The following is a 27,970-nucleotide window of genomic DNA, read 5'->3' on the forward strand; positions in this document are numbered from 1 at the left end:
AGATGGAGGATATGGGGGTGAAAAGAGTGAGGGAGAAGAAGAGGGAGATGTGAGTGATGAAGATGATATAGAACTACCTAATGATGGCATGATTGGGATAGTTAGGAGGATTATGACTATCAATTTGGGAAGCAATAGTGAAGAACAAAGGGAGAATATATTCCATACTAGGTGTGGGATAAAGGGGAAAACTTGTTCTATGATCATGGATATTGGTAGTTATGCTAATGTGGTGAGTTTGTACTTTGTGGAAAAATTGGAACTTGCATGCATGAAACAAAGGAAAACTTGTTCTATGATCATGGATATTGGTAGTTGTGCTAATGTGGTGAGTTCATACTTTGTGGGAAAATTGGAACTTGCATGGATGAAACACCCTACTCCCTATAGACTCCAATGGTTAAATGATAGTTGTGAACTAAAGGTAAACAAGCAATGCATGATTTCATTCAATGTTGGTAGATATGATGATGATATTCTTTGTGACATAATCCCTATGCAAGCTTTCCATATCTCACTGGGTCATCCTTGGCAGTATGATAGGAATGTTTTTCATGATGGAAGGAAGAATAGATATTCTCTTGAGTTAAATGGAAGAAAATTTACTCTTATACCTTTATCTCCTTCTCAAGTGTTTGAAGATCAAAAGAGATTAAGGGAAACAATAGGAAAACCAAGGGGAAGGATAAAAAGTGTGCGCGAGGAAAAAGAAAAGAAAGGAGGCCAAGAGTTAGAAAAAAAAACAGAGATGACCGAGAGAAAGAGATAAAGGGCAGAAATTTGAGAGAAGAGATAAAAAGGAGTTTGAATGAAATAATAGAATGCCTTGGTGAGAGGAAAGAGTCTAAGGAAAGGAAAAAAATAGAGTTTCTATATAAAAGCCAAAGAGTGTTTAAATGCAAGATAAGAGGGGTTTCCCATAATACTACTTACTTACAAAGAAGTTTTGATTGATTCTGAGTTACTAACTTCTTCTTTGTCAAGTAGTATTTCTTCTCTTTTGCAGGATTTTGAAGATTTCTTCCCTTAAGATATTCCTAATGGATTGCCACCTTTGCGTGGAATTGAGCATCAAATTGATTTTGTGCTTGGATCACAAATTCCAAATAGGCCTACTTATAGGAGTGATCCAGAATAGACAAAAGAGCTTCAAAGGCAAGTTGAGGAGTTGCTTGAGAAAGGCTTTATGAGAGAGAGCATGAGCCCTTGCTCTATTACCATCCTATTAGTACCCAAAAAGGATGGAACTTGGAGGATGTACGTGGATTGTAGAGCAATCAACAAGATAACGGTAAATTATCGCCATCCTATTCTTCGTCTTGATGACATGTTGGATCAATTACATGGATCCAAAATATTTTCTAAAATTGATCTAAAATGTGGTTACCATCAGATTTGAATGAATCCTGGAGATGAATGGAAACTGCTTTTAAGATCAAATACAGGTTTTATGAGTGGTTAGTTATGCCTTTTGGCTTGACTAGTGCATCTTGCACTTTCATGAGATTAATGAATCATATCTTTAAGGATTTTCATGAAAAATTTGATGTGGTGTACTTTGATGATATCTTGATCTTTTCTAACACTTTAGAATATCATATAGAACACCTAAAACAAGTTTTTGAAGTTCTTAGAAAGCAACTTTTATTTGCTAATCTTAAAAAGTACTTTTTATGTGGATCGTGTGATTTTCTTGGGTTTTGTGGTTAGTTCTAAAGGAGTTGACATTGATGAAGAGAAAATCAAAGAAATAAAAGAATGGCCTAAACCTAAGAGTGTAATTGAAGTTAGGAGTTTTCATGGACTTGCTAGTTTTTATAGGAGGTTTGTGAGAGACTTTAGTACCATTGCTTCTCCTTTAACTGAAGTTATTAAAAAGGATAATATTTTTACATTGAGAAAAAAATAAGATGATGCTTTTAAATTGTTGAAAGAAAAGTTATGGTCTGCTCCATTGTTACAATTGCCTAATTTTTCTAAATCTTTTGAAATCATTAATGTGATGCTTCTGCAAAGGAATAAGTGTTGTTTTGATACAAGATTCTAAACCTATAGCCTACTTTAGTGAGAATTTGAGTGGAGCCACATTGAACTATTCAACTAATGACAAAGAGCTATATGCTTTGAGTCAAGGTAAGCTTAATAGGAGGCATGCTAAGTGGGTTGAATTCATTGAAACATTTCCTTATGTAATTTATTAAAAACAAGGAAAAGAGAATGTTGTTGTTGATGCACTTTCAAGAAGGTATGTTTTAGTTTCTACTCTGACTTCTAAATTGATGGGTTTTGATCAAATCAAGGGACTTTATGCTAATAATGTTAATTTTGGCAAGATTTTTGTAGATCGTAAGTTGGGTCCTTTTGAGAGGTTTAATCTCCAAGATGGGTATCTCTTTAAGGAAAATAAGTTGTGTATCCCTAATTGCCCTTTACGTGAAGTATTTGTAAGGGAAGCACATTGTGGAGGACTTATGGGTCACTTTGGAGTCCCACAGATACTAGACATACTTGCTGAAAATTTCTTTTGGCCTGGAATGAGAAAAGATGTTGAAAGAAAGTGTGCACAATGTTTGGAATGTAAACAAGATAAATCTAAAGTGTTACCACATTGTCTTTACACGCCATTACATGTTCCTACTTTACCTTGAATTGATATTTCTATTGATTTTGTGTTAGTTTTGCCTAGAACAAGATATGGTAAGGATAGTATATTGTTTGTGGTAGATAGGTTCTCCAAAATGGCTCATTTTATTCCTTGTTTAAAGACTAATGATGCTTCACATGTTGCTGATATTTTTGTAAAAGAAGTTAAATTGCATGGTATACCTAGAACTATTATTAGTGATAGGGATGCTAAGTTTTTGAGCCACTTTTGGCATGTATTTTGGGGGAAGTTAGGCACTAAATGGTTGTTTTCTACTTCTTGTCACCCACAAACTGATGAACAAACTGAAGTAGTTAATAAAACCTTGGGAAACATGTTGAGGGCTGTTTTGAAAGGTAAATTAACTTCTTGGGAAGATCACTTACCTATGATTGAATTTGCTCACAATAGAACAATCCATTCTTATACAGGTATGTCTCCTTTTGAGGTTGTTTATGATTTTAATCCCTTTACTCCCCTTGATTGATTACCATTACCTACAAATAATATTGCTAATATTAATGGTAGGACAAAGGCCGAGATGAAGAAAATAATTCATGAGCAAACAAGGCTTGCAATTGAGAAGAGAAATGAGCAAACTTCCTTGAGAAAGAATAAGGGTCGAAAACAAGTTATTTTTAAACCTGGAGATTTAGTTTGGGTTCACTTTAGAAAGGAGAAATTTCCTTCCAAAAGGAAGTCAAAGTTGCATCCTAGAGGAGATGGTCCATTTCAAGTCCTTGAAAGGATTGGAGATAATGCTTACAAGTTGGACCTTCCTGGTATAGACTATGATGAGACATTCAGTCCAGTTATCAAGATGGCATCAAGGGCGATTAGGTGTGACTTGCTTGATAAGGGAAAGAGAAGACGTCCCTCAAAGCCCCATTAACGCAAAAGAAGTCGATTCCTACGTTTTTAAATTACCAGAAGCTCTTAGCTACTCAGCTATACTATAGGCTCTAAAGGCATTACTTGACTGAAAGAGTGCTTATATTATGGGGGCTTCCCTTTCCAACATCTGACTTATATACAGGTCAACATCGACTTAAGAAGCACGAAAAAAAAAGTAGCTACCTCGGGAGAGGGATGAGAGTAGTCTTTTTCCAATAGGCTAGCTGCCTATTGCAGGAGTTCCTGACCTGAAAGGACACCAGCAAGCTGCTACTGAATGTGAACAAAGTCAAGGAGATGGCGATTGACATTGAATTCCCTCTTCTGGTTTTAATATGAATTGACTCCGCTTTGGTCACTAGCTCCGTAGGTCCCTAAGCAACTTCTCTCGTCACTAGTCACTATGGCCGAAGGTTAGCAAGCCTGCTCCCAGGTCAGCAGCGAGGTCAGCTCCATCTCCTCTTTCCTTTTCTAATTCCTTAGCAGCTACACTACCCAATTTTAATGACTTTTTATGCCTTAGCAGCCACCCTACCTAATTTTAAGGGCTTTTACCCCTATAAATAGGGAGTTCTTCTCATTCATTGAGGCACTTCATGATTGATTAAGAATATTATACTTTGAGAGTTCTTTTGAACCTTTGTTACTTATTCTTTGAGATTTATCTTTCAGCCTTTACTAGTTCATAGTTCAAGATAGTAAGATAATTTCTTTATTATGATATCATTGATTACTTTGTGGTATTCTTAGAAGGCGATTAATACGAGTTATTAATTGTTGTCTCAAGTAACTCGTAAAGCGGTCATGATGCGAATCTATTGTTTTGATTTGTTTTTAAGTAAAGGAGTTTGATTTCGTCAATAAATCAAAATGTTGTTGCTTGGTTCTTGGGAAGGCTATAGAACTTGCGTTTTTGGAAGGTCTTGGAATTCTTTCCTCGATTTTCATATATCCTTTATTTTCTGCACCTTAATTCTAGTTGTTCAATTCCTTATTGTTATTGCTTTCGTATTTACTTCTCAAATTCTTACTCTAGTTTGGATTTTCGACCTTGTTGTTATCACCAACAACAACAACCAAAGCAATACAATAAGAACAACATCAATAATAGGGTACAAAATATTTCATTAACAAGTCATCAACATATCCCGACGAGCGGCAAGCTCAGATTGAATTCTTTTAGCACCCTTCAACCCCATTATCATTCATTCTTGAACTTAGTAATATATTCAGTATAATAACCAATACCTTTTAAAGGATTTTCAACCTTGTACTTAATTTTAAAGTTACCCGAAATAGCCTAACACAAGATAATATCATTGTCGACAACTTCCAAGTGCTTTATAGCCATTTCCTTTTCTAGTTACCAATTTCCTTAAAAAGATTGACAAGTAAACCAACATAATCATACTAACAATATCATAGCCAACTTATTTTCTATAATTTCCAGCCACTTAAAGTTCATAAGACAAACTTTCAAATCAATCCATCAAGAACAACATCTCAAGCTAATCCAAGTATTATCTTGTAGTTTATCATACAAACAACTTAACCAACATACAAGCAAGCTTATGCACAATTATTAGTCTGTTATACTCACCCTAGACAGTAGCAACAACTTAAAATTTCACCCAAACACAACCCACAATTATCCTCAATGACACCATAACACTATAGGTGTTGTATTCTCTCCTTGAATCAAATTTTGGTGTTCAAGTTGGTGTGTAAACACCTGTAGTTCGCCTTGAAAAAAAAAAAAAAAAAAATATATATATATATATATATATATATATATATATATATATATATATATATATATGAAGGAGGTACTGATTATTATCTTAATCAACAAGAAAAATATAAAACTTGAGGTTACTTCACTTTGAAGAACCATCCAAAACAACCACAAGATAAAGAACTATTATCTAACACCACAGGGTTTCTAGCGTTGAATTCATGTTTTTATCTTAGGTTTTCACCCTATGATCATGGAGGAACCCTTGGAAAGCATTTAGGAGGGTTTAGGAACTATTTTGGACGAGAAAAATGTGTGAAAATGATTTAGAATTGACTTTAATACAAGCTGGAGTTTTACACCGACTTTGTGGATCCATGGGACCTGCTTGTGCAGTCCCACAAAAACATGAATATCTCTCTACTCCGTTGTCGTATCGACAAATGGTTAAATGTGTTAGAAACTAGACTCGTATATCTTCGATTTTCTAGGTATATCACCCCATAATTCTAAGTATATGGGTAGAAAAGCTCAGCTACATTTGACCTAAGTTTCAGCACTTTTATGAATGTAACTTGTGATGATCTTTTCCAACTTTTGGTCCACACTCGCTTGACTTCAAAACATAACACACGACTATTATAAGACTTAAATAACTCATAACATAATCTCTTTATAATTTTAAGTACCCTAGTCTCACCCTAAAAGTAGATGTTATAACATTCCCAACTTGTCGACTTTCGGCGAAACTTATTTTCTTCAATTCGTTTAACTTCTAAGCCTTCCAACCCTCTTGGTACTTGGCATTCGTGATCTTAAAAATTTGCAGCCTCCATGGTAACATGATTAACATACTTTATAAACTTTTCAAAGATGATCTCATTTCTGAGCATACATCAATTGACTTACGACGTACTCTTATGTACGAAAACATGGGGTGTAACATCATTCCCCCCTTTGGAACATTCGTCCTTGAATGTTGACTGATGCGCTTATCAGTATCATAACCTATAGATCTTACAAATACTTTACTATTGTCCTTTCCATCTAGGCATCTATTCTGTGAATAAATCTAAAGGCCAGGGCATTCCACCCTTTTGGCCTTTCTCTCAAACCACGACTTGTGGTCGGAATTCTTCTAATCTTGTAAATATTGCTACCTTATGTCATGCAGCCTGTACGACTATGTCCTTATATGTGCGCCTATGTGACTCTTCTCTCCTTTGTCCTCCATCTTTTAGCCAATCTCTAGGCTGCACTTTGTGAACATATACAGAACTAAGACAAGATGTCCCTGTAAGCATCTCTAGGTGTACTGAAGTTCTTCGCTCGGTACTTGTCAAACTTACAACTTTTTCTATATCTTGTTTCATAGCCTCGGTTAGCTATGATTATGGCTTTACTACATCTAGTTAGGTCATTCTAAACCATAATACTTACTTTAGTTTATTAGTACCGGGGTCTGCTACACAACTCCATGTTACTCTCTCGCTGCTTATACTATTTGTATAAATCTAAGTCCTTTAATACTTCCTCATTATTTTTCATCTTAAGAATGACAACCTAATCTCCTCTCATACTTTGTAACTTTTAACCATCCATTGTTGATTCACCTTAATGTTGATCTATAATCTACCACTCATAACTTAAAACCTCTTATGTAATATATTGTCACTAGAGCTCACGCCTCATCGGGGAACATCTGGAGTTATTTGCCAGACACACTTAGGGACAATACTACACTTAAATAACTGTATTTCATAGCATCCCAACGTGATTCACCTTATGAGGGTATTTTAATCCTGTACAATTCATGAAATCCCTTTTCTTTGAATCATTACCCAATCAAAGGCCTAAACGTCATCCTCTTATCTATCGCAATTACACCCTTATTCTACCACTAGGGAAACATTCCATCTCTTCTAAATGCTCCTAGTCTCAAACTCCTCTGAGTTCATTTAGGCTATACTGAGCTTTTTATAAATTACGGAAACCATCCACTCTCTTGTTTGATGGGTTTCATCCCGATGACTTACCTATTCTCATCACCTTCTCACTCAGCTTTTCTTATTCTTACTCCTGTCTACCTAAAACCTTGTCTCTCTACCATACTTTACCTTGCGACCTACATATATCTATTTATACTACTTACAACCTCCCTTTTAACTTGCTAGCACCATAGATTTCCTTATGTTATTCTAGAATCTCAAGTGAGACATCACGTCGTCTCTAACTCTTCTTAACTCTCTTCACTAGACCTCACGGTACCTGGAAACCATAGAATAGAAGATATGTAACTGATGACACCACTATCATTTTTGGATACTGAATCACGGCGCTTCTAGCCCTCTATCTAAAATCTGGACTATTCACAACCTTCTGTACTTACGTGTCTCGTACCTTCTTTACCTTTACCTTTCTTATCTTTAAATATCGCATCGTATCTTCTGTCACTTTCATAACCTCCCTTCCACATAGGTGGATTTCACATCCATACCTTAAAGCTCTATTATAATACTTGCACCTATGAGGCATACATAATACGTCGTGAGCTTCATACTAACTTCTTATGAGGCTGATACTCTTCTAACTGGCTTTATCGTGGAGCCGTAATAGAATATGGTCATTTTACTATCTCGCATGTACCTCTTATATTAAGAGTGATTCTGTAATATTCTGAATCGAGATTTCTATAATAATCGGGGTCAAATAATCAGACTCCTGATTCACTTAGCTGATGTAACTCTTTAGTTTCCTCTTCTATCTCAGCCTTTAAGTAGGCTTACGCTATCTTCAGATCTGTGGCTCAGGGTATTAGTTATTACTTTAGCCCTTCGTGGACGCTATGGAACATCCATTATATAACCTTTTAACAATTCAAACTTTTGTCACTGACATGAACTCAATTCTTTCTTTCAACTTATACTGGAGTCTCCTATATCTGTATCAATGTCAACATATATGCTACATGGATAACGCTCTGAAATCTTAAGTGCGTTCATAACGTATCTAACTCTAGGTCATAGATCAAATAATTCCTTTCGTGCCTTCTCAACTTTTGTTAAAAGTAAGCAATTACTTTTTCTGGTCATTCTGCCACTTGTTGCATGAATAATTGGCTTATCTTAGTGCCCACATATATTGGAATATTGTACAACTCATATGATCTCAAATATTACTTTGGATTTTACTTCCCGTTCATTAGTCATGTTAGGTTCCACTTTCTTATGCAGTGCAAACAATATTGTAGTAAGAGTGTTGTTACAAGATCATTTCTTCTTTAGGTCACTATGCTTATGTTAAATCCTTCTTCCTTATTTCCTGAGCTAGTCTTTTGTTGTAGTACTTAGGGAAGACTCTTTGACTCTTGTAAAGTTGCAAGCTTATTACATCATATACTCGAAAGAATGTTTGATGTTCTTACTCACCTATAAACATCCCTAGTTACATACCTTCGTGACCTTGTTCTCATGGGGTTACTTCTAAATTCAATTTTTTTTTAATTGTATCCCCCGTGGCACTCTCTTTTATTTCCATAACACTTATACGGTACCTTTTACTACCCCAACTCCTATCTAAATATTTCTCAAGGATCATGATATCATCATATCTGCGAGACTGAATTCCCTATGTTGGGTTTCACTGCGTTTATCTTGCACGATCTATTGATTTATCTGTATCTGCTTGTCTAGACATAACTAGACTATTCCTGAATCAACTACTAACTACTCATTGGTCCATTCTCATATCTATATTACGCGTAATCTCTCTTGGGTTATTTTCTTTGTCTTAACTTACCTCTCGTACTAGCTCCTTATGTATCAAGTGTTCATTCGAACTTATTTATCAATGATATCCTGGGAGGGAACCCTTACTGCATCTCCCCGCCATCGTGCTTGCATAATGTACTAGAGGAAGATACATATCTGTAGGATCTGAATAAATGCAATCTCATCCCTTTCTTCTTTTTACTACATTCTTCCTTTACTATTCCATAGGTACCTCTTCATCTTTGGCATCTTTTCACATCTTCGCTGACTCTTACTCGCCTTGCGGTAACCCTTATGTACCAAGGATAACTAAATTCCTTACGCACGAGGGTGACACCTAGTGTAATTGGAACACTTAGTCCTTTAAGCTTAACTCTACTCAGAATGCTTGCTTTAGGGAAGCATATTCTCGAATGACCTTTAAATGTTATTCTTCTATTGTCCATTCTAATTTTGCTGAAACACGGTCTCTGAAATTCTCATGATGTCGACTATTATCAAATCGGCTGGTCCCTAATTCATGTTTGTTGTTTTTTGTTCACTAGCCCATAATAATTTATATTACTCAAGGGGTCTAACTTATCCTTCTAGTAATCATGTTGGATTCACCAACTCATTTCTCAAAATACGGATATGACTTTATGGCTTATACTCTTTTATAGTCTCAAAGCATGTCACCTCTTATCTTTTCCTTTACTTGACTATAGACTTTGTCATCATGTCATATTATGATTTACTGTTATCACCTTTTTATCACATCTTACTCGTAATACTTCATTTACTCTCTTCCTATTCTCCTGATAATATCTCTGTCTATTACCTTATTCTGAAAAGATCAACAAAATATTCTTTCACTTTTATCTCCCCATGCTCCATCTCACTGGCTCTTCCGGTCACCTAATATTCTCTTTTTACTAGGAACGGAAGCCATACTAAGGTAAATATTTATCCCTTCTAGGATTCCGGTGCTTATCTTCTAAAATTTCTTAACGTTCTATGTACTATTCAGAGTGCGTCGCCTGAGTGTCTCACAAGGAGAACTATTTTCACGTTTACAATATCCTTCGGAAATGTCATCTAACGCTAACAATCCATCTACCATTTTGGGTTACTCTAACCCCAACTGCATCTTGATATCCCATCCTTCTCGTAATTTATATCTGCTAGCTCCCATAGGGCATAACTGATATGGGTGTGGCAAATTGTAAATACCTATGTTAATGTTGAAGGTAACGCAGAATGCTTATATTTCTCTACCTGAATTGTAAATACTGATAATCTCCACTAACTAGGTACCTCGTACCCTCCTTCACCTTGCTTCTGTTACTTGTTGAAACTTATATTTCTACCTTATAATAATCCCATGGCCTCATATTCACGGTTTGTTTGATATTCCCATTTTAAGGTCTTAATCTAGAAATTTGCAAATTTGGTATGCACAATCTGATAGGGCCTCAAATAAGGCCACGCCGTCAAGAACTCTCTCTCTCTCTCTCTCTCTCTCTCTCTCTCTCTCTCTCTCTCTCTCTCTCTCTCTCTCTATTAGTGCCCTTACATGTTGTTGAATTAGCCCTTTAGCTAGCCGTAACTTTTCTAATTAAAAGCATCTCTATATCATTAGCAACCATAAGTCTTGGCTCGAACTCTTATGACTCATCTTTATAGCACAATGTGGATTTGAAAGAAGGGTAACAGACTCCTAAATGCCTTGTAGCTTCCTGTTTATATAATATGATGCACAACACGTCTATAAACAAGGCTCTACTAGACACGACTTATAGACTCTCTAGGATAGAACTGCTCTCTGATACCAAGTTTGTCACGCTCCAAACCTGGGGAGGCGTGGCCGACACCCAGTGCAATATTTGGCCCGAGAGTACCACTCTTTAACTATGAACTTTGGAGGAGTAACCCTCAACTTAGTACGATGAGGCCATATTCTGAATCATCTGAAAAAATCGTCTCTCTAATCTGAGGGGTAAACATACCCAAAAGCTCATATATATATATATATAACTGTGTAGGCATATCCCATATACATATATACATATATATATATATATATATATATATATATATATATATATATATATATATATATATATATATATATATATAACTGTGCAGGCCGATTAAGCCGCCATGAACATCTACTGATATAAAAAATATACAAGACTCGTCTACAAGCCTCTAGCGATAGCTGAACTGTATCATTGTTGGGACAAGGCCTCGACCTACTCTATATATATATATATATATATATATATATATATATATATATATATATATATATATATATATATATATATATATATATATATATATATATATATATATATATATATATATATATATATATATATATATATATAGGTCTAGACCTGGTAATTCCGAGGAAGTGGAGCTTACCAACCGATCTGATGTTTGACTTCGTCTACTGGGAGGGTATATCCAGCTGTCTATCAGGACCTGCAGGTATGAAATAAAGCGTCCTCAAAAAAAGGGACGTCAGTACGAAATAATGTACCGAGTATGAGAGGCAACAGAACAACTGAAAGTTGAAACTGAAGTGATAATATAATAACTGAAAGTAACTAGGAGGCAAAGATGATCTGGAAATATACTTACCTGCTAATACTGACTCAACTCTCTCAATATAGTAAGTTAAATAGTTGTCTGGCCCTATAAGGCTCAGTACGTATAACTGCTCTACCATAGTAGGCTCTCTCATAGGCACTTGTCCATACTAGGCTCTGTATCTCAGCCATTCTGGGCTCGCTCATAGGCGCTCTGCTACAATAGGCTCGGTATATAACTTACCATCTGATCGGAGGTTGTCCAATAGGGGTCTGCCCACCAATTACAGCTCGGTGGTGGGGAAAATATTATAATACTGTATATATATAGACCCTCTACACTCTTGACTGAAAGAAGACAAAACTTAACTGAATAGAAATTACGAATAAGAGAGAATAATGTAACTTATGGGACTAGGATAATGTTAATAAATTCAGGAATACGAACTTCTCTCTATGTTTCCTTATCAAACACATGTAGTTACGAGATCATGCCAAAATGAAGGAAAGGTTTAGCCTTAACATACCTTAACCTCGTTGATTCCTTAATAGCTTCCAAGCAACTATTCAAACAACTCAACTTAGTCTACCATAGCATAAGTAGATTCAAAATCAATGATGAGTAAAGACTAAGCCCGTAACTTAAGCTAGTAGCTTGTTTATGAAAATTTAGGCAGCATCTCCTCTATAATAAGGGCCTCCTCCAATACAATATACCAACAAAAACAAACAGAGCAATACAATAAGAACAACATCAACAATAGGGTACAAAATATTTCATTAACAAGTCATCAATATATCATGACGAGCGGCTAGCTCGGATTGAATCCCTTTAGCACCCTTCAACCCCATTATCATCCATTCTTGAACTTAGTAATATTCAGTATAATAACAAATACCTTTTAAAGGATTTACAACCTTGTACGCAATTTTAAAGTTACTCAAAATAGCCCAACACAAGATAATATCATTGTCGACAACTTCCACGTGTTTTATAGCCATTTCCTTTTCTAGTTACCAATTTTCTCAACAAGATTGACAAGTAAACCAAAATAATCACACTAACAATATCATAGACAACTTATTTTCCATAATTTCCATCCACGTAAAGTTCATAAGAGAAACTTTCAAATCAATCCATGTAGAACAACAACATCTCAAGCTAATCCAAGTATTATCGTGTAGTTTATCATCCTAACAACTTAACCAACATACAAGAAAAATTAAGAACAATTAGTAGGCTGTTATACTCACCTTAGACAGTAGCATCAACTTGAAATTTCATCCAAACACAATGCACAATTATCCTCAATGACACCACAACTCTATAGGTGTTGTATTCTCTTCTTGAATAAATATTTGGTGTTTAAGTTGGTGTGTAAACACTTGTAGTTAGCCTTGAAAATGTAATATATATGAAGGAGGGACTGATTATTATCTTAATGAACAAGAAAAATACGAAAACTAAGGTTACTTCACTTTGAAGAACCATCCAAAATAGCCACATGATGAAAACCTACGATCTAGCACCACGGGGTTTCTAGCGTTGGATTCATGTTTTTATCTTATTTCTTCACCCTAGAATCATGAAGGATCCCTTGGAGAGTATTTAGGAGGGTTTCAGAACTGTTTTGGACGAGAAAAATGTGTGAAAATGATTTAAAATTGAATTTAATACAAGCTGGAGTTTTACACCGACTTTGTGGGTCCCCTGGGAGCTACTTGTGCAGTCTCGCGAAAACGCGAATATCTCTCTACTCCGTTGTCGTATCGACAAATGGTTAAATATGTTAGAAACGAGACTCGTATATCTTCGGTTTATTAGGTATATCACCCCATAATTCCAAATATATGGGTAGAAAAGCTCAGCTATATTTGACCTAAGTTTCAGCACTTTTATGAATGTAACTTGTGATGACCTTTTTCAACTTTTGTTCCACGCTCGCTTGACTTCAAAACATAACACACGACTATTATACGACTAAAATAACTCATAACATAATCTTCTTATAATTTTAAGCACCCTAGTCTCACCCCAAAAGTAAATTTTATAATATTTCCAAGTTGTCGACTTTCGACAAAACTTATTTTCTTCAATTCGTTTAGCTTCTAAGCCTTCCAAACCTCTTGGTACTTGGAATTCATGATCTTAAATATTTTTAACCTCCATGGTAATATGATTAATGTACTTTATAAACTTTTCGAAGATGATCTCATTTTTGAGCTTACATCAATTGACTTACGACGTACTCTTACGTACGAAAACGTGGGTTGTAACATGTTACTTGTTGTGGTGAGATGGGTTGTAACCTCCATAGTAACATGATTAACGTACTTTATAAACTTTTCGAAGATGATCTCATTTCTGAGCTAACATCATTGACTTATGACGTACTCTTACGTACAAAAACATGGGTTGTAACATGTTACTTGTTGTGGTGAGATACGTATACATGAGATGATGAGAGTCCGTACGTAGCTATATTCATGTTATGTCTAGGTAGACTTAGATTCACATCATGCCTTAATTGTTCTATTTGTATCTATCCTGTGTACTGATTTCCTTGATTATGACTGAGATTGAGGACTAGAATAAAGATACTGATTTATCCTCTTACTTTGGAAAAATTGGGAAAATATTGATGAAATATGGATCAGTGTCTTCTCAACTCGCATGTACTTTTGCGAGCGAGTTAAATTTCTCTACTCTTATGGAATCGGGTAGTTCGCATCGGCAGTGTATTAAATTACTCTTATGGGATCGAGTCGTTCACCTCGGCAGTATGGTAACACTATTCCTATGGGATTTGGTCGTTCGCCTCGGCAGTATTGAGTACCATTGTTCTTATGGGATCGGGCAGTTCGCCTTGGCATCCTTGTGCTTAATACTGGAAACTGAATTTGGTTTGGTAACTGTTGAGTTAGCATCTTCAAGGCCGGTTATAACATGTTTAGTGATTTGATATAGACTCATGTGGGGAATTACTGTAATTGTTTTTATCTGTTTCGTTGCTACTTGTTGTACATTCTGCATGTTTACTTTATGTACTTCTATTACTTTTTGACCACTAGTAAGTATCAAGTCGACCTCTCGTCATGACTTCTTCGATGTTAGACTAAATACTTACTGGGTACGTATTGTTTTACATAATCATGCTACACTTTTGCACTGAATGTGCATGTACTAAGACAGGTACTACCAACTGTCACAAGGGTGCGTAGTCGCACTTCTATGGAGACTTATTCGTAAGCTGCTTGCTTTTCTTCGATCTACAGCACCGGAGTCCCCCTCTACATTGTTTATTATTTCTATGTATTACCCTTCATACAATAGTTGTATTAATTTTGTATATTCTCTAGATTGCTCATGCACTTGCGGCATCGGGTTTCGGGGGCTTCTAGCAGTTATGTACTGTTGTATTGATCATTACTATCACTATGGTTTATGTATTTCTCACGCTTGATATTTTTGAGAAAAGAGTATGTACGGTTGCACGGGATCTTACTTATTTCGGTCTTTTAAGAAGGAAACTTCTGTTTTAAAAGTTAAAAGGGGATAACTAAATTGTAGGTTCACTTATGGGCTTGCCAAACGGCGGCGTTAGGCACCATCGTGAACTATTACGGATTTTGGGTCATGACAGTTGTCGTGCCCCATTTTCTTGAAAATGTGGGTTTTGACATGTGACAACTCTTTAAAATGGGTATTAAAAGAGAAAAGTCACCACCTAATAATTTTTAAGGTTTTTGTAACGACCCGGCCAGTCGTTTCAAGAGTTATAGCCTCGTTTTCCCTATTTCTACTTCTTTTTGTATTATTCAGCTATATTATGCTATGTCGGGTTAGTTGGTTCGGGACCAGAGTGGTTTCAGAGTGAATTGAGACACTTAGTCTCTTAAGTAGAAACTTAAGTTGGAAAAGTCAACTGGATGTTGACCTATGTGTAAACGATCTCGGATTTGAATTTTGATGGTTCCGTTAACTCCGTTAGGTGATTTTGGACTTAGGAGTACGTCTGGAATGTGATTTGGAGGTCCGTGGTAGAATTAGGCTTGAATTGGCGAAATTGAAAATTTGGCAATTTCGGTCGGCAGTGAAAATTTTGATATCAGGGTCGGAATGGAATTCCGGAAGTTGGAGTAGGTTCATAGTGTCATTTGTAATGTGTGTGCAAAATTTGAGGTCATTCTAACGTGGTTTGGGTTGTTTCGGCATCGGTTGATGAATTTGGAAATTTAGAAGTTCTTAGGCTTGAATCCGAGGGTAATTTGATGATTGGATGTTGTTTTGAGTGATTAGAAGGTTCAACTAAGTTTGTATGTTCATATATGACTTGTTGGTATTTTTGGTTAAGGTCCCGAGGGCCTCAGGGTGATTCCGGGTGGTTAACGGATTTGTCGAAGTTGGAATTTGCAACTGGAGCTGCTGCTACTGCTATTTTCGCACCTGTGGAAGAAAACCTCGCAGGTGTGAGGCTGCTGGTGCGCGTGGGGAGTGCGCAGGTGAGGGCAACACTGGGCCAAGGCTGGGAATGCAGGTGCGAAGAATTGGCCGCATCTGCGAGCCCGCAAGTGCGAGGCCTTGAGCGCAGATGCGGAGATGAGAATTTTGGGCTGGTTTCGTAGATGCGCACCAGGGACAGCAGATGCGAGTCCGTAGGTGCGATAAAGGTGTCCGCAGGTGCAGAAGTTGGGGTATTAAGTGAGTTGCACAGGTGCGGCTCCTTGGACCGCAGGTGCGGTCGCGCGGGGGCGAGAAAATGGCCGCAGGTGCGAAAAACATGGGCAGAAACCATAAATAGAACCCTTCGCGATTTTGGTGCATTCTTCACCATTTCTATTCGGTTTTTGGAGCTTTTGGGAGAGATTTGAAGAGGGAATCAAGGGGGTTTCGTTGAGGTAAGTTAATTGAGCCCTAATACTATGTATATATGGTGATTTTCCGTTATTTAATCATGGTAATTAGTGAAAATGAGGGATTAGGGCTTGGAATTTTTGGAAAGTAATTTAAGGATTTGAAGGACCAAACGATGTCCGATTTTGATGAATTTGGTATGGTTAGACTCGTGAGTGAATGAGCTTTCTAGTTTTGTAAATTCTGTCGGATTTCGAGACGTGGGTACGAGGGCCGGGTTTGAGCCAATTTCGGGTTTGGGTCTAATTTTGAAACTTTTCTTGTGGAATTCATTCCATTAGCGTATATTGATGGTATTGTACTGATTGTGAATAGATTTAGAGCATTTGGAGGCCGAGTCCAGAGGCAAGAGCATTGCGGGGTGGAGATTTGACCGGTTTGAGGTAAGTAACGATTGTAAATCTTGTCCTGAGGGTATGAAACCCCGGATTTTGTATCATTCTACTATTTTTAGTGATGCACATGTTAGGTGACGGGCGTGTGGGCGTGCACTGTTGGGAATTTGTGACTTGGTCTATCCCGTAACAACTATAAAGTTGCATACTTTGTTGAAACCATATGATACTTATATGTTTTAGAAAGAATTTCTGTAAATTGGGATGAATGCCATGTTTGGGCCTTGCGCCAATGCTGTTTGGACCCTTAGGGGCTGTTTCTTACCATCCTCTCATTGTTTTCGATTGAAAATCTATACCCAGTCATGTTTATACTTGTTTACCGCATAACGCAGTTTTATGACTCTATTTTGATGCATATAAATGTTTTGGGCTGAATGCCCTGTTTTACTGAAATGCCCGAGTGGCTTGAGAGGTTTATGACTGAGTGAGGCCGAGGGCCTAATTTGTGAGGATGAGTGTGGATCGGGCTGCCCGCCTGTAGCATAATTTATTATTATGGCACATGAGTTGTCCGTGCAGCACGTGAGTTGTCTGTGCAGATTATAGCGCTTGGGCTGAAAGAGCCCCTCTGGAGTCTGTACACACCCCCAATGAGCGCAGGTACCTACTGAGTGCGAGTGCCGAGTGTTGAGTGACTGGGAGAAATGAGTGATTGTGAGGTATGCCCGAGTGGCAAGAGTGATTGTGAGGTATGCCCGAGTGGCACGAGTGACTGTGAGGTTTGCCCGAGGGGATATTTATGAGTGATGTTTTGCCTGAGGGGTTGTTTATGATTTCATCATTTTTGCTCACCTTTGTATTTTTCCTCTGTCTGAAAACTGTTGAAAAATATCTTTAAATGCTTTTTACTGGAACTAGGTTAAACGAGATGTTTTGATTCAAATCCTGATTTTTAAAATCATGTGGTATTTTACTGAGATTTTGCGATATGAATGTTATATGCTTTATTGCTCGTCACTACTGCTCAGTCTTTATTTATTGTTGTTACTTACTGAGTTGGCGTACTCACGTTACTCCCTGCACCTTGTGTGCAGATTCAGGTGTAGCTGGTCACGGTAGCGGTTATTGAGTGTTCTGGTTGCAGATTTTCTTGGAGATAGCAAGGTAGCTGTTTGGCGATCGCAGCCCCTGCTCTTCTCTCTCTTATCTTCCTCTAGTTGTATTTAGCTATTTTCCAGGATGAGTTAGCCTTGATATTATTAGATAGATTATAGTAGATGCTCATGACTAGTGACACCCCGATGTCGGGCTTTTCCTTCCGCACTTTTATTTTGATTGGAACTCCTTTACCATGGTTTTTATGTTAAATAACCTTGAAATTATCTTTAAAATAAAAATATCGGTTTGTTTTGGAAATGAGTCGGCTTGCCTAGTTCTGCGATAGGCGCCATCACGACAGGGATTAGTTTTGGGTCGTGATAGTTCTTTAGGGCACCTATTTATAAATAACTCTATTTTAACAGGTTTATGTCAACAAAGATCGGGTATGGCCTCAAATTACCTCGAAAAGAATGTGTTAGGCACTCTTTAAGGTCAACAACTGTAGCTCTCGACCGAATTTTAAGCTATGTGGAGATATTAAATTACTTAGTTATCCTAAGTGAGTATAAAACTAATTCATTGTTAAACTAAGTGAGTAAGTGGTTAGAGCTGGTTATTAACCACTCTATGTGGAGAAAGATAATTAACCAATTGGGAAGAAGTAGTACAGAAATAATGTAAAGAGAATAATTTGGAAGATAGTACTTTATTCATTGACTAATTTTAATTAACAAAGCTTGTGATTATAAATATTTTTTTAACCTTAGAGCTACTTAAACAAATCCCAGATTTCCTCAAATAATACTAATTGCTAAGACATGAGTGATTAGACATAGTGGGGGAGGCCCTAAATTTTTAAGCCTAAAAGATCACCCTGTGCAACAAAAATAATACCTTGCAACCTTAAGTGCAATGATTTCTCATATTATCCAGCGAGAACCGACTATCATCTCCAGCTATCTGATTGCTATATTTAAATTGCTTACCTAAAGTGCGCTGACTTGATTCCAAGTCGCACCCTATATGTGCCTATCCGTCCCATGTCTATTGTCCAGGAGATATTGAAAAACTATAAGGGTGGTTCTAGACTCATCCAAGGCTGCTCAAAATTAAAAGACTAGGCACCAGATAGTTAAAAACAAATAGGACTCCACAAAAGCACAATTATCATAAAGGACTCACATTTACCTTCACAGATTGATTCATATAAGTGACAAATTACCACTGATCCAATGGTTTATAAGAAAGTTGTAGAATTAAAGGTTAGATCAATGAATTTCCCTATGAACATTATTTCTAATTATGGAGGCATTTCCGACAGTTTGCTAGTTAGCCCGTATCATCAAATTAATAGATTTGGTCCTAGAACATGATTTCTAGGTGAAGCTGTAAGTGGCCACTCATAATAGTGAAGGAATATGAACCAATTAGATGTTAAGCCTATAAACATAGTTTCTAATTGGATATCATAGCAAGCAGACTCCATTGTTATATCTTATAGGCAGGATCTCTATGTGATTTAAGTGTTTGAGTATTAGATTATGCAATGGTCAAGTGATATAAGCCACTGATTGCAATCTTATAAACATGATTTCTAGGTATAAGGCATTAGGAACATAGATCTTATAACATGGTAACACAAATTGTTAGGTTATTTAACATAAATGTCCTATATGCATGGCTTCTAAGTGTAGTAGCGCAGATAGTTGAACAAATTAGCATAGAGTAGATCCTATAGACATGGTTTCCAAATAACGTTGCAAATCACATAGGCAGTGTTTTATTACTATTTTCTTGAGATCATAAGCTCATGATTTCTAAGCGAGACAGACAAAGATGGAGGTCCTATGGGCATGATAGCTAGTAATAAGTAATATGCAAAAAAGCATGGTTGACAAGTGGCAGGCAAGGTTATTTGGACCTATAGACATGTTGTCTATAATTATGCAAGAATTAAACTATCCCAAACCCGCTTTTAACTATTGTGAGCCCAAGTACATCTGGGCCTTCAAAGCTTCCACGAACACGAATGACCATAAATTGCACCACAACTTAGTGGCAGCGAAAGGAAGCCCAATTGAAGGTATTATTCGACTGATCTCGATGGCAGGGCTTACGAAACCATGTGCTTACCAAGTTAAGGAACTAGGAGAGGCAGAATATACACCCCTAGAAGCAGACTCTCTAAGTGCTAGTGCTTAGTCTCTATCATAGAAGATAACTGCCAACATAGTGAAAAGAAGAAGGATTTTATACTGATAACGCTAGTGATAAGTTAAGCCATGTATACTATACCTTATTATGCTTGTTATTTATTTTTAACATGATATCCAGGCCATAATGAATCACGAGTTACAAAGGTTTACAAACAATTTCACTATCAACAAGGAAAGAAACAAGTCTCAATGAGCAGTAAGTGAGAAGGACAGTCAACAAAGAAGGATAGTCAATCAGTTCCAACCGATTTGAATCATCCTTTAATAGCAAACTGACAAACTATAGAAGGACAGTCAACAAAGAATGGCAACCTAAACACCAAATTCAAATAATGTTCACCAAATCGACTAGCTAGGCCTAATTGCGTAAATAGATATTGAGCATTGTCAGGATTCTAACAGAAACATCAACAATTGAACTCCATGGTGTGAGATAGTGGCAAAGATTTCCTATAAGCATACTAAGACAAGAACGCAATTGGAAAGCCAATAACAGCAGATTTCATAATTAAACAGGCAACAGTATAATTAAATAGCTAAGAGACTAACTTGTCAAGACGGTAACATAGGTAACAGAAATTACAAAGAACCCCAATAGTATCTCCAGAACCTCGAATCCGCAAGTCAGAGTTCACAAGGACCTCTTAGGATCCCCAAGCAGTGCTTATGCTGGGAAAGGTATAAAGAAACAATATCTAGTGGCCTTGGCTTTCAGCCAGCCACAAAGCAACCAAACAGTAGAACCAAATAGAATCAAAAGAACATAGAATAATATGTGTGAATTATGTGTATGAGAGTATTAGTGACTTAGATCTGCCTCTAGGGAGAAAGGGAGGGGGTTTATATAGTACCAATAGGAGATGAACAAATAAGGAAAGAATAAAATCATGCAAACCTAATCAGAGACGAATTTAGGGCAAATCGCACATAAACCCCAATCACAAAGAAATCATCAGAGATATGCTAAAATGGGAAGATATTTACTCTTCCCAGAAATATAAAGCCATAATCGTATCCAAATGCTTAAGGTGGTGATTGTGTCTGTGTCACGACCCAACTCCTATCGAAACCGCAGTGGTGCCTAACACTACTTTCCAGGCAAGCCAACAACCATATAATAACTATGCATTTGATTAAACATAGTTTAATAAACTTAGCATCGGAAAATATCATAATTATCTAGTGAAAATAATAACAATATTGCTACATCCATTCCAAAATCTGGTATCAATGAGTACATGAGTACTACTAACTGCCAAATACAAACCAAATCCTCAATACAAGTGTCTGGACAATAGAACAGTAATATAGGAAATAAAGGAGAGGGAGTCAAGGTCTGCGGAGGACATAGCAGCTACCTCGAAGTCTCCCGAATACTGGTACCAACACGGCTCTAGCAATCACCACGTCCAGATATACATGGATCTGCACACGAATTGCAGAGTATAGTATGAGTACAACCGACCTCATGCACTCAATAAGTAATGGAACTAACCTTGGGCTGAAAGCAGTGACGAGCTCAGAAAAAGACAATTAGAAACCAATATTAATGACACCACAGATATAATAATGACAATAACAATATGTAACTCAAATGAATTATCATAATCAGGTCGTTCACATTACAGGAATTTAGACATGCTTTCAAGTATAACAATTAAAGCCCAACACTAATAAGAACATTTCACTTACCAGCTAGCATGAGGAATGATACATCTCTATGCCTACATGTCAAGTATTCATGTCAAATGAATGATTTCATGGTGGTATCCCCATGTGCTCTTACTCTCAACATACTTAAGTTATCTGTCTCAAATGCCCACTCCATCACACATACACAATCACTCAGCACTGTACGGGTGCCTAGCATCAATGCCCCTTACCAAAGCACGTGCATATACCACTATGTCTGCGCTCACTGCTGGTATGTCAGACTCTGAAGGGGCAGATCCTGCCCAAGCGCGAATCAAAAGTTAATATGGCATGTTGCGGCATGCAACCCGATCCAAATAATAATAAAGCCAATATGGCATGCTGCGGTATGCAACCTGATCCATATAACACTCTTAACACGGCTTTAAGACCCACCTCAGTTATCAACCTCTCAAGTCTCAAGAGTTCACAATCTCATATCACGCATCCCAACAACACCACATATGGAAAACCAATAATAACATACGATGTAATAATGAATGATGAACACAGACCGAGACATGATATGCAAATGAATAATTATGACTGAGTGTATAATTAGTAAAGTTAAATAATCCAAAACAACAGAAATAGCCTCATTAAGTCTCAAACAAATAATCACATATCCTAAATATGATTTCTAGCATGAATCATAGCTCAATAAATCTAACAAGTATGGAAAACACACATAAAACAAGGTATGATAGTAACATATTCCAAAAGTCAACCCGGATCATGATTACACTTGTGCACGTCCACACATAGCATGTGTATCACCCCAACACATCAAAAACAACATGGTTCCCAGGGATAAGTACCCTCAACTCCAAGTTTAGAAATGTTACTTACCTCAAAACGTGCAGGTCAATACTCCAAAAAATCCTTGCCTCGCGAATCGGCCTCTGAGTGACTCTAATCTAGTCAAAGCAACTTAATACCATCAAGGTCTGTGGACGACATAACATCTACCTCGAAATCTCTCGAATACTGGTACCAATGCGGCTCTAGCAATCACCACGTCCAGATATACATGGATCTGCACACGAAGTGCAGAGTGTAGTATGAGTACACCCGACCCCATGTACTCAATAAGTAACGGAACTAACCTTGGGCTTAAAGAAGTGACGGGCTCAGAAGAAGACAATTAGAAACCAATATTAATGACAGCACATATATAATAATGACAGTAACAATAAGTAACTCAAAGGAATTATCATAATCAGGTCGTTCACATTACAGGATTTTAGACATGCTTTCAAGTATAACAATTAAAGCCCAACACTGATAAGAACATTTCATTTATCAGCTAGCATGAGAAATAATACATCTCTATGCCTACATGTCAAATATGTCATGACCCAACTGGAGGGTTATGACTAGCACCCGGGCCATACTTGTCGAGCACCAATGTACATTTTATCTAAACTTCCTTATTATCTTTAAGGGCCAACGAGATCAATATAAATGGTAGACATGGATCATGAACATCCAACAATGAAAGATAATGGCATGAACATATATAACATGGGACGACAAGACAGTCAAGAAACTATAAATAAGGTACGAGCTACCATACTGCCATAAAAGAATATATAACAAAAATGATCCGACAAGGCATTCCAAACCATACATGAGTCGACACCTATCTATGAGCCTCTAAAGGAATATAAGTGATGCAACATTGCCGTAACAGGGCCCCGACATACCCATAATGTCTATAACAAAAATGCATACCAAGACCACAGCAAGTCCGGAGAAGGCATCTCGCCAATAACCGCTGAACTGGGCAGCCTACTGTAGTGGGGGAGCTGCGTCTACGCGTTTATCAGGACTTGCAGCATGACATGCAGCGTCCACAAATAAAAAGGACGTCAGTACGAATAAAGTACTGAGTATGTAAGGCAAGAAACCATAAGTAAGAACAGTAATGTAAACAGGGATAAAGAATATACAACCTGTGACATCTGGGTACCTCTGAGGGCTACTGACATAAAATGCATGATACATACATATATATACATAAACTTTTAAAACATACGCCTATGTGGGAATCATCATCATCATATCGTACCCGGTCGTAATAGGTTCGGTAAAATGTACCCGGCCATCATAAGGCTCAGTAGAATCGTACTCGACCACGTGGAGCTCGGTAAAACCCAACTAATAAATGGTTGCACAATAGTTACCATACCCGGCCGACTATAGCGCGGCTTGGTAGAGTAAAATAGATACATATATATGATGCGTGCTGGACTCATTGGAATCACATTTTGAACCTTTCGGAGTGACGTAAGGTCGGTATCCTCCGTAGATGTCATTAGGATTAACTCTTCATCAAGAATATTATAAGTATCAGGATGGACCAACAATATTGATAACATATGAATAAGAGAAGTCACATCAACATCAATCGTTCCATAAGAAGGGCAACAATGTAATTACTTCTAGCTTCTAAGAGTAGAGTATCTTTGGAAGCTCGTGCATTACATTATGTACAATCGGAGTCGTGCAAAAGAATGAAGGGGATAGACTCACATACCTTGTATATACTTCCCAACCTCAAGCTATGAAAATGTCACGACTCCTTAGTCTATAATAAGAGAAATGACACTATCGTTAGCGTTTAAGCGTCGTAACTATTATGTATCGACCGCAACCTATTTTATGATGAAACGGACAGAACCTACCCTATTTATATGACTTCCCACAAGTTAATACAATCACCAAACATCCCAAACAACATCAACAATAATCATATTGAGCCTCCCAAAACAGTCCACTAACCAACAACATTACTACCAAACCTTTCGATATATATTTCACAAGTTCTAGCTTCAACGACTTAGCCGCAACTTGGATAATCTTAAATACATATAGATTATGTATAGGCTGATCGGAGTCTGCGACAGAAAGAGAGTGTTACACTAGAGCGGTTGAGAATTGACTGTAAGGGCCTTATTAACCTTTTACTTTATCTGATAAAAAAATTAACCCTTTCTTCGTTCTGAACTGTTTTTTTTTTTTTTTTTTTTTTTTTTTTTTGGCTCCGGATTCTCTATTTTGATGTCATGTTAGTTTTCTTCTGATTCACTGGCCATGCTATATGATTAGATGTCAAGTTGCCGTGAGTTTTTTTTTTTTCCTTTCCACTTTTGCAATGATTGCATCTATCATTAGCTCTTAGATTTGGTATATTATTATTACTAGGTATTAGACTAGAAAGAGTGTTGTTATACTGCAATTTACCTTATAAAAAAAAAAAGTTATGTTGCATTATGCTGGATGATTCACAGACAAATACATATGATTGTGGGTGTTCTTTGGTATACAAGATGATGTAATGTCACTAATGTGTATGATTTACTTGCAACACTGAGGTGTTCTTAGGCTTGAGCAAAGAGTCCAGCTGTCATCAAGCTGTGATGTGTATGTAGTATCATTGGTTCACTAAATTGTAGCTTATATTTGCAGTATTTATGCCATTTTTGCTTCAAGTTGTTGGTGCATTTGATCCTCTGCAAGGATTTCGGTTCTTGTGTTTAGAGTTGGGGTGGTTTCGTAGGATAAATATATGACATGCACAGAATTATTTCTCTTTAGAAAACCATTTTTGTTGCAGTTTCATATGCTAGTTAACTGGATAATTCGTGTTCTAATAGGATAAATTTATGTAACTTCCTGTCAAATTATTGACTGCTGCGATATTTCTTTGTGTGTGTGTGGGGGGGGTGGGGGGTTTGGGGGGGGGGGGCATTAAGGTCAGCAGATAGATAACTACTCGTCTATCACCCATTTACTCATCTTGCCAGCTTCACTAGGTCATTCCCATATGTCTATGCAATGGAATATGTAGTGATAGATTTCAGAACCCCACATGAAAGCCATGGATCTGACAAGAAAGTAAAATAGCTATCATCATACAAGGATGAAAAAGACTTAAATTAATCATGTCGCCCTGACTCACTGGATGAACACCTTCCTCTATTACTTTGAATTAACGGGTTTTAACTTTTTGCAGTTGAGGACCTAAAATTGGATGATGTTGAAAGTTTACAAGGAGTTCCTTATCTGGCAATTGGTAAACATCTTTGTGGGCCTGCTACAGGTACTTCTTTTCTTTCTGCTATAAGAAAAAGAACATAGACCATGCCTTTACACAGTGGATTTGATTCTTCTTCAGGCCAGTTTTACTTTATGAACTAATACAATAAGCAATTTGATGCAGATATGACTTTAAGATGTTGCATCGGGGAACAATGTGATGATTCTCCTTCTGAATCGACTTGCCACATGATCGGCCTAGCTATAGCTACATGCTGTCATCATCTTTGTCAGTGGAAGCATTACATAAGTAATCTGCCTTCTGCCCGCTCTCATCTCATGCTACTTTCTGTTGCACATATCAGTTTTGACTCCGTTCTAGTTTCTCCTAGAAAATGTTCTTTCATTAGCATAACTTTGTGACTTACCGAAATTCATGAATGATACCTACCGCAGATAAGCAATATATGTTGAATTCGGGAATCAGCAAGGATGATTTCAATGCCATGACATGGTTTACCAGCTGGGCCGTCGATGCAGATCATGGTTCAGACCTTAGTGGCACTGATTGGTCTTTTGATCTACAGATCAGGTATGGTCTTTCTATTATTCAGACCTCAGAGGTTTCTTTACTTACCACATTTTCTCTTCTCTTGCTCCTAAAATGACTCTGTTATAAGTTATTTCCTCTACAAGTGGTTCACAGGGAAAATGAGCATGTAGAATCTGATCTAAATACATATGAAGTCAGAGACATGGTGAAAGATATGAAGGCTGTGGATAGAGCCGTCGTAGGGTTGATGTGTAAGGATATTATAGATGTTGGGAGGTTTATGTGGCTCAAGGAACATGGACTTGAATGTGAGCTTGTCAAGTATGTTCAGTCAAATATCTCTCCAGAAAACCGTTTGTTGGTCGGTCGGCAGAAAAGCTGAGTGATAACGTGCTGCTATACACTGCATTTGTATCCCTTAGATATTTAGCATTCTCAAACCTGTAGGTCTAATTCACAATTTGATAATGTATTCTGGATATCAACAATTTTCGAGTAGATATGTTTTTGAGGTCGTATCCTTTGACATTTTGTTCCGGTTTTAGGCACCCAAAAAAAAAAAAAATAGAACGGCTGTAATTTCTTTGTTGTTGACCTTGAGGACCAAAGTACGCTTGAAATAATTGTTGAATTCTACTACCTCAATTTCCTTTGTCAGACAAAAAAAATACTTAGGAAATATCATGCCTTAACAATATATCACCCAACATTTGGATGGACTCGCACTCTCCAACCTTCCTACACTGTCAGCATATCAAAATGAGTACTTGGTAATCTTCTTTTTTCATTCTTCTGCTGCTTTTGTCGCCTCACCAATGATATTGAAGAGCTCTCGATTTGGATTGTCCTAATACGTTGAATTAAACTTGGAAGAGGGAATTCGAGCTTGTGTTGGTGTCTTGGTGAAACAATTATAATGGCCATTGCGTCGAAGAAGACCAGACCATGTTCTACATTTCAGTGAGACCAACTTGTTCTGGCATTTACTCACAACGGCCTACTACTCCTGATCAGAAGGAACCATCTCACCTCAAAGCTTATTTTACAACCACAAGATGAAGACAGAAGGTGGAATATTTTCTGGGTTGATTTGCACGTCGATCATTTTTCCAGGAGGGACCCCAACATGGCATTCCATGGCCATGGTGAACGTGGACTTGGGACGTCTAGCCAGAGATAAGCTGAAGGAGCAATTGGTTTGGCCATGGTAGATCAAATGAGAAATATGACACCACGATTTGGTTTCGTCCAACAGCATTTGCCTTAGATTATACAAACACTTGACTCGAAATGGTTGTGCTAAACACCTATTCAATTTGTACTGTTTTATTCAATATTGTTTTGACCAACCTCAACTAGATTGTGAAAAGCCGAGTTAGAAAAGAGAAAGGACCTGAAATTAGCACATGAATGGTATCCATTGTACATTAGTTTCAAGAGGCTCTCGCCAAGGGTCTACATTAGCAATTGCACTCTCAAAAGTTTAGCACAGGGA

At 37.2% G+C, this 27,970-nt stretch overlaps 1 protein-coding gene across 1 annotated transcript; it reads left to right on the plus strand.

Annotated features, from left to right (window-relative positions):
* Window positions 1-205: 205 nt before the first annotated feature.
* On the plus strand, window positions 206-26,857 carry LOC107829617 (uncharacterized). Its single transcript, XM_075239105.1, has 9 exons — window positions 206-328; window positions 536-692; window positions 2,017-2,133; window positions 2,344-2,597; window positions 24,770-24,827; window positions 25,900-25,986; window positions 26,107-26,232; window positions 26,379-26,514; window positions 26,629-26,857. Exons 1-9 carry the CDS (start codon window positions 206-208, stop codon window positions 26,855-26,857), a joined length of 1,287 nt encoding a protein of 428 aa, XP_075095206.1.
* Window positions 26,858-27,970: the final 1,113 nt, after the last annotated feature.

The sequence above is a fragment of the Nicotiana tabacum genome, chromosome 19, assembly GCF_000715075.1.
Source record: "Nicotiana tabacum cultivar K326 chromosome 19, ASM71507v2, whole genome shotgun sequence".
NCBI lineage: Eukaryota > Viridiplantae > Streptophyta > Magnoliopsida > Solanales > Solanaceae > Nicotiana > Nicotiana tabacum.

Bases quoted from the DNA above. Each gene is read 5' to 3' on its own strand.
- LOC107829617 (XM_075239105.1), top strand. From the start codon at position 206: ATGGATATTGGTAGTTATGCTAATGTGGTGAGTTTGTACTTTGTGGAA. The intron at 2,598-24,769 runs GTGTTACCACAT...GATTATGTATAG, and splicing joins GTAAACAAGATAAATCTAAA to GCTGATCGGAGTCTGCGACA. The intron at 25,987-26,106 runs GTACTTCTTTTC...AATTTGATGCAG, and splicing joins TCTTTGTGGGCCTGCTACAG to ATATGACTTTAAGATGTTGC.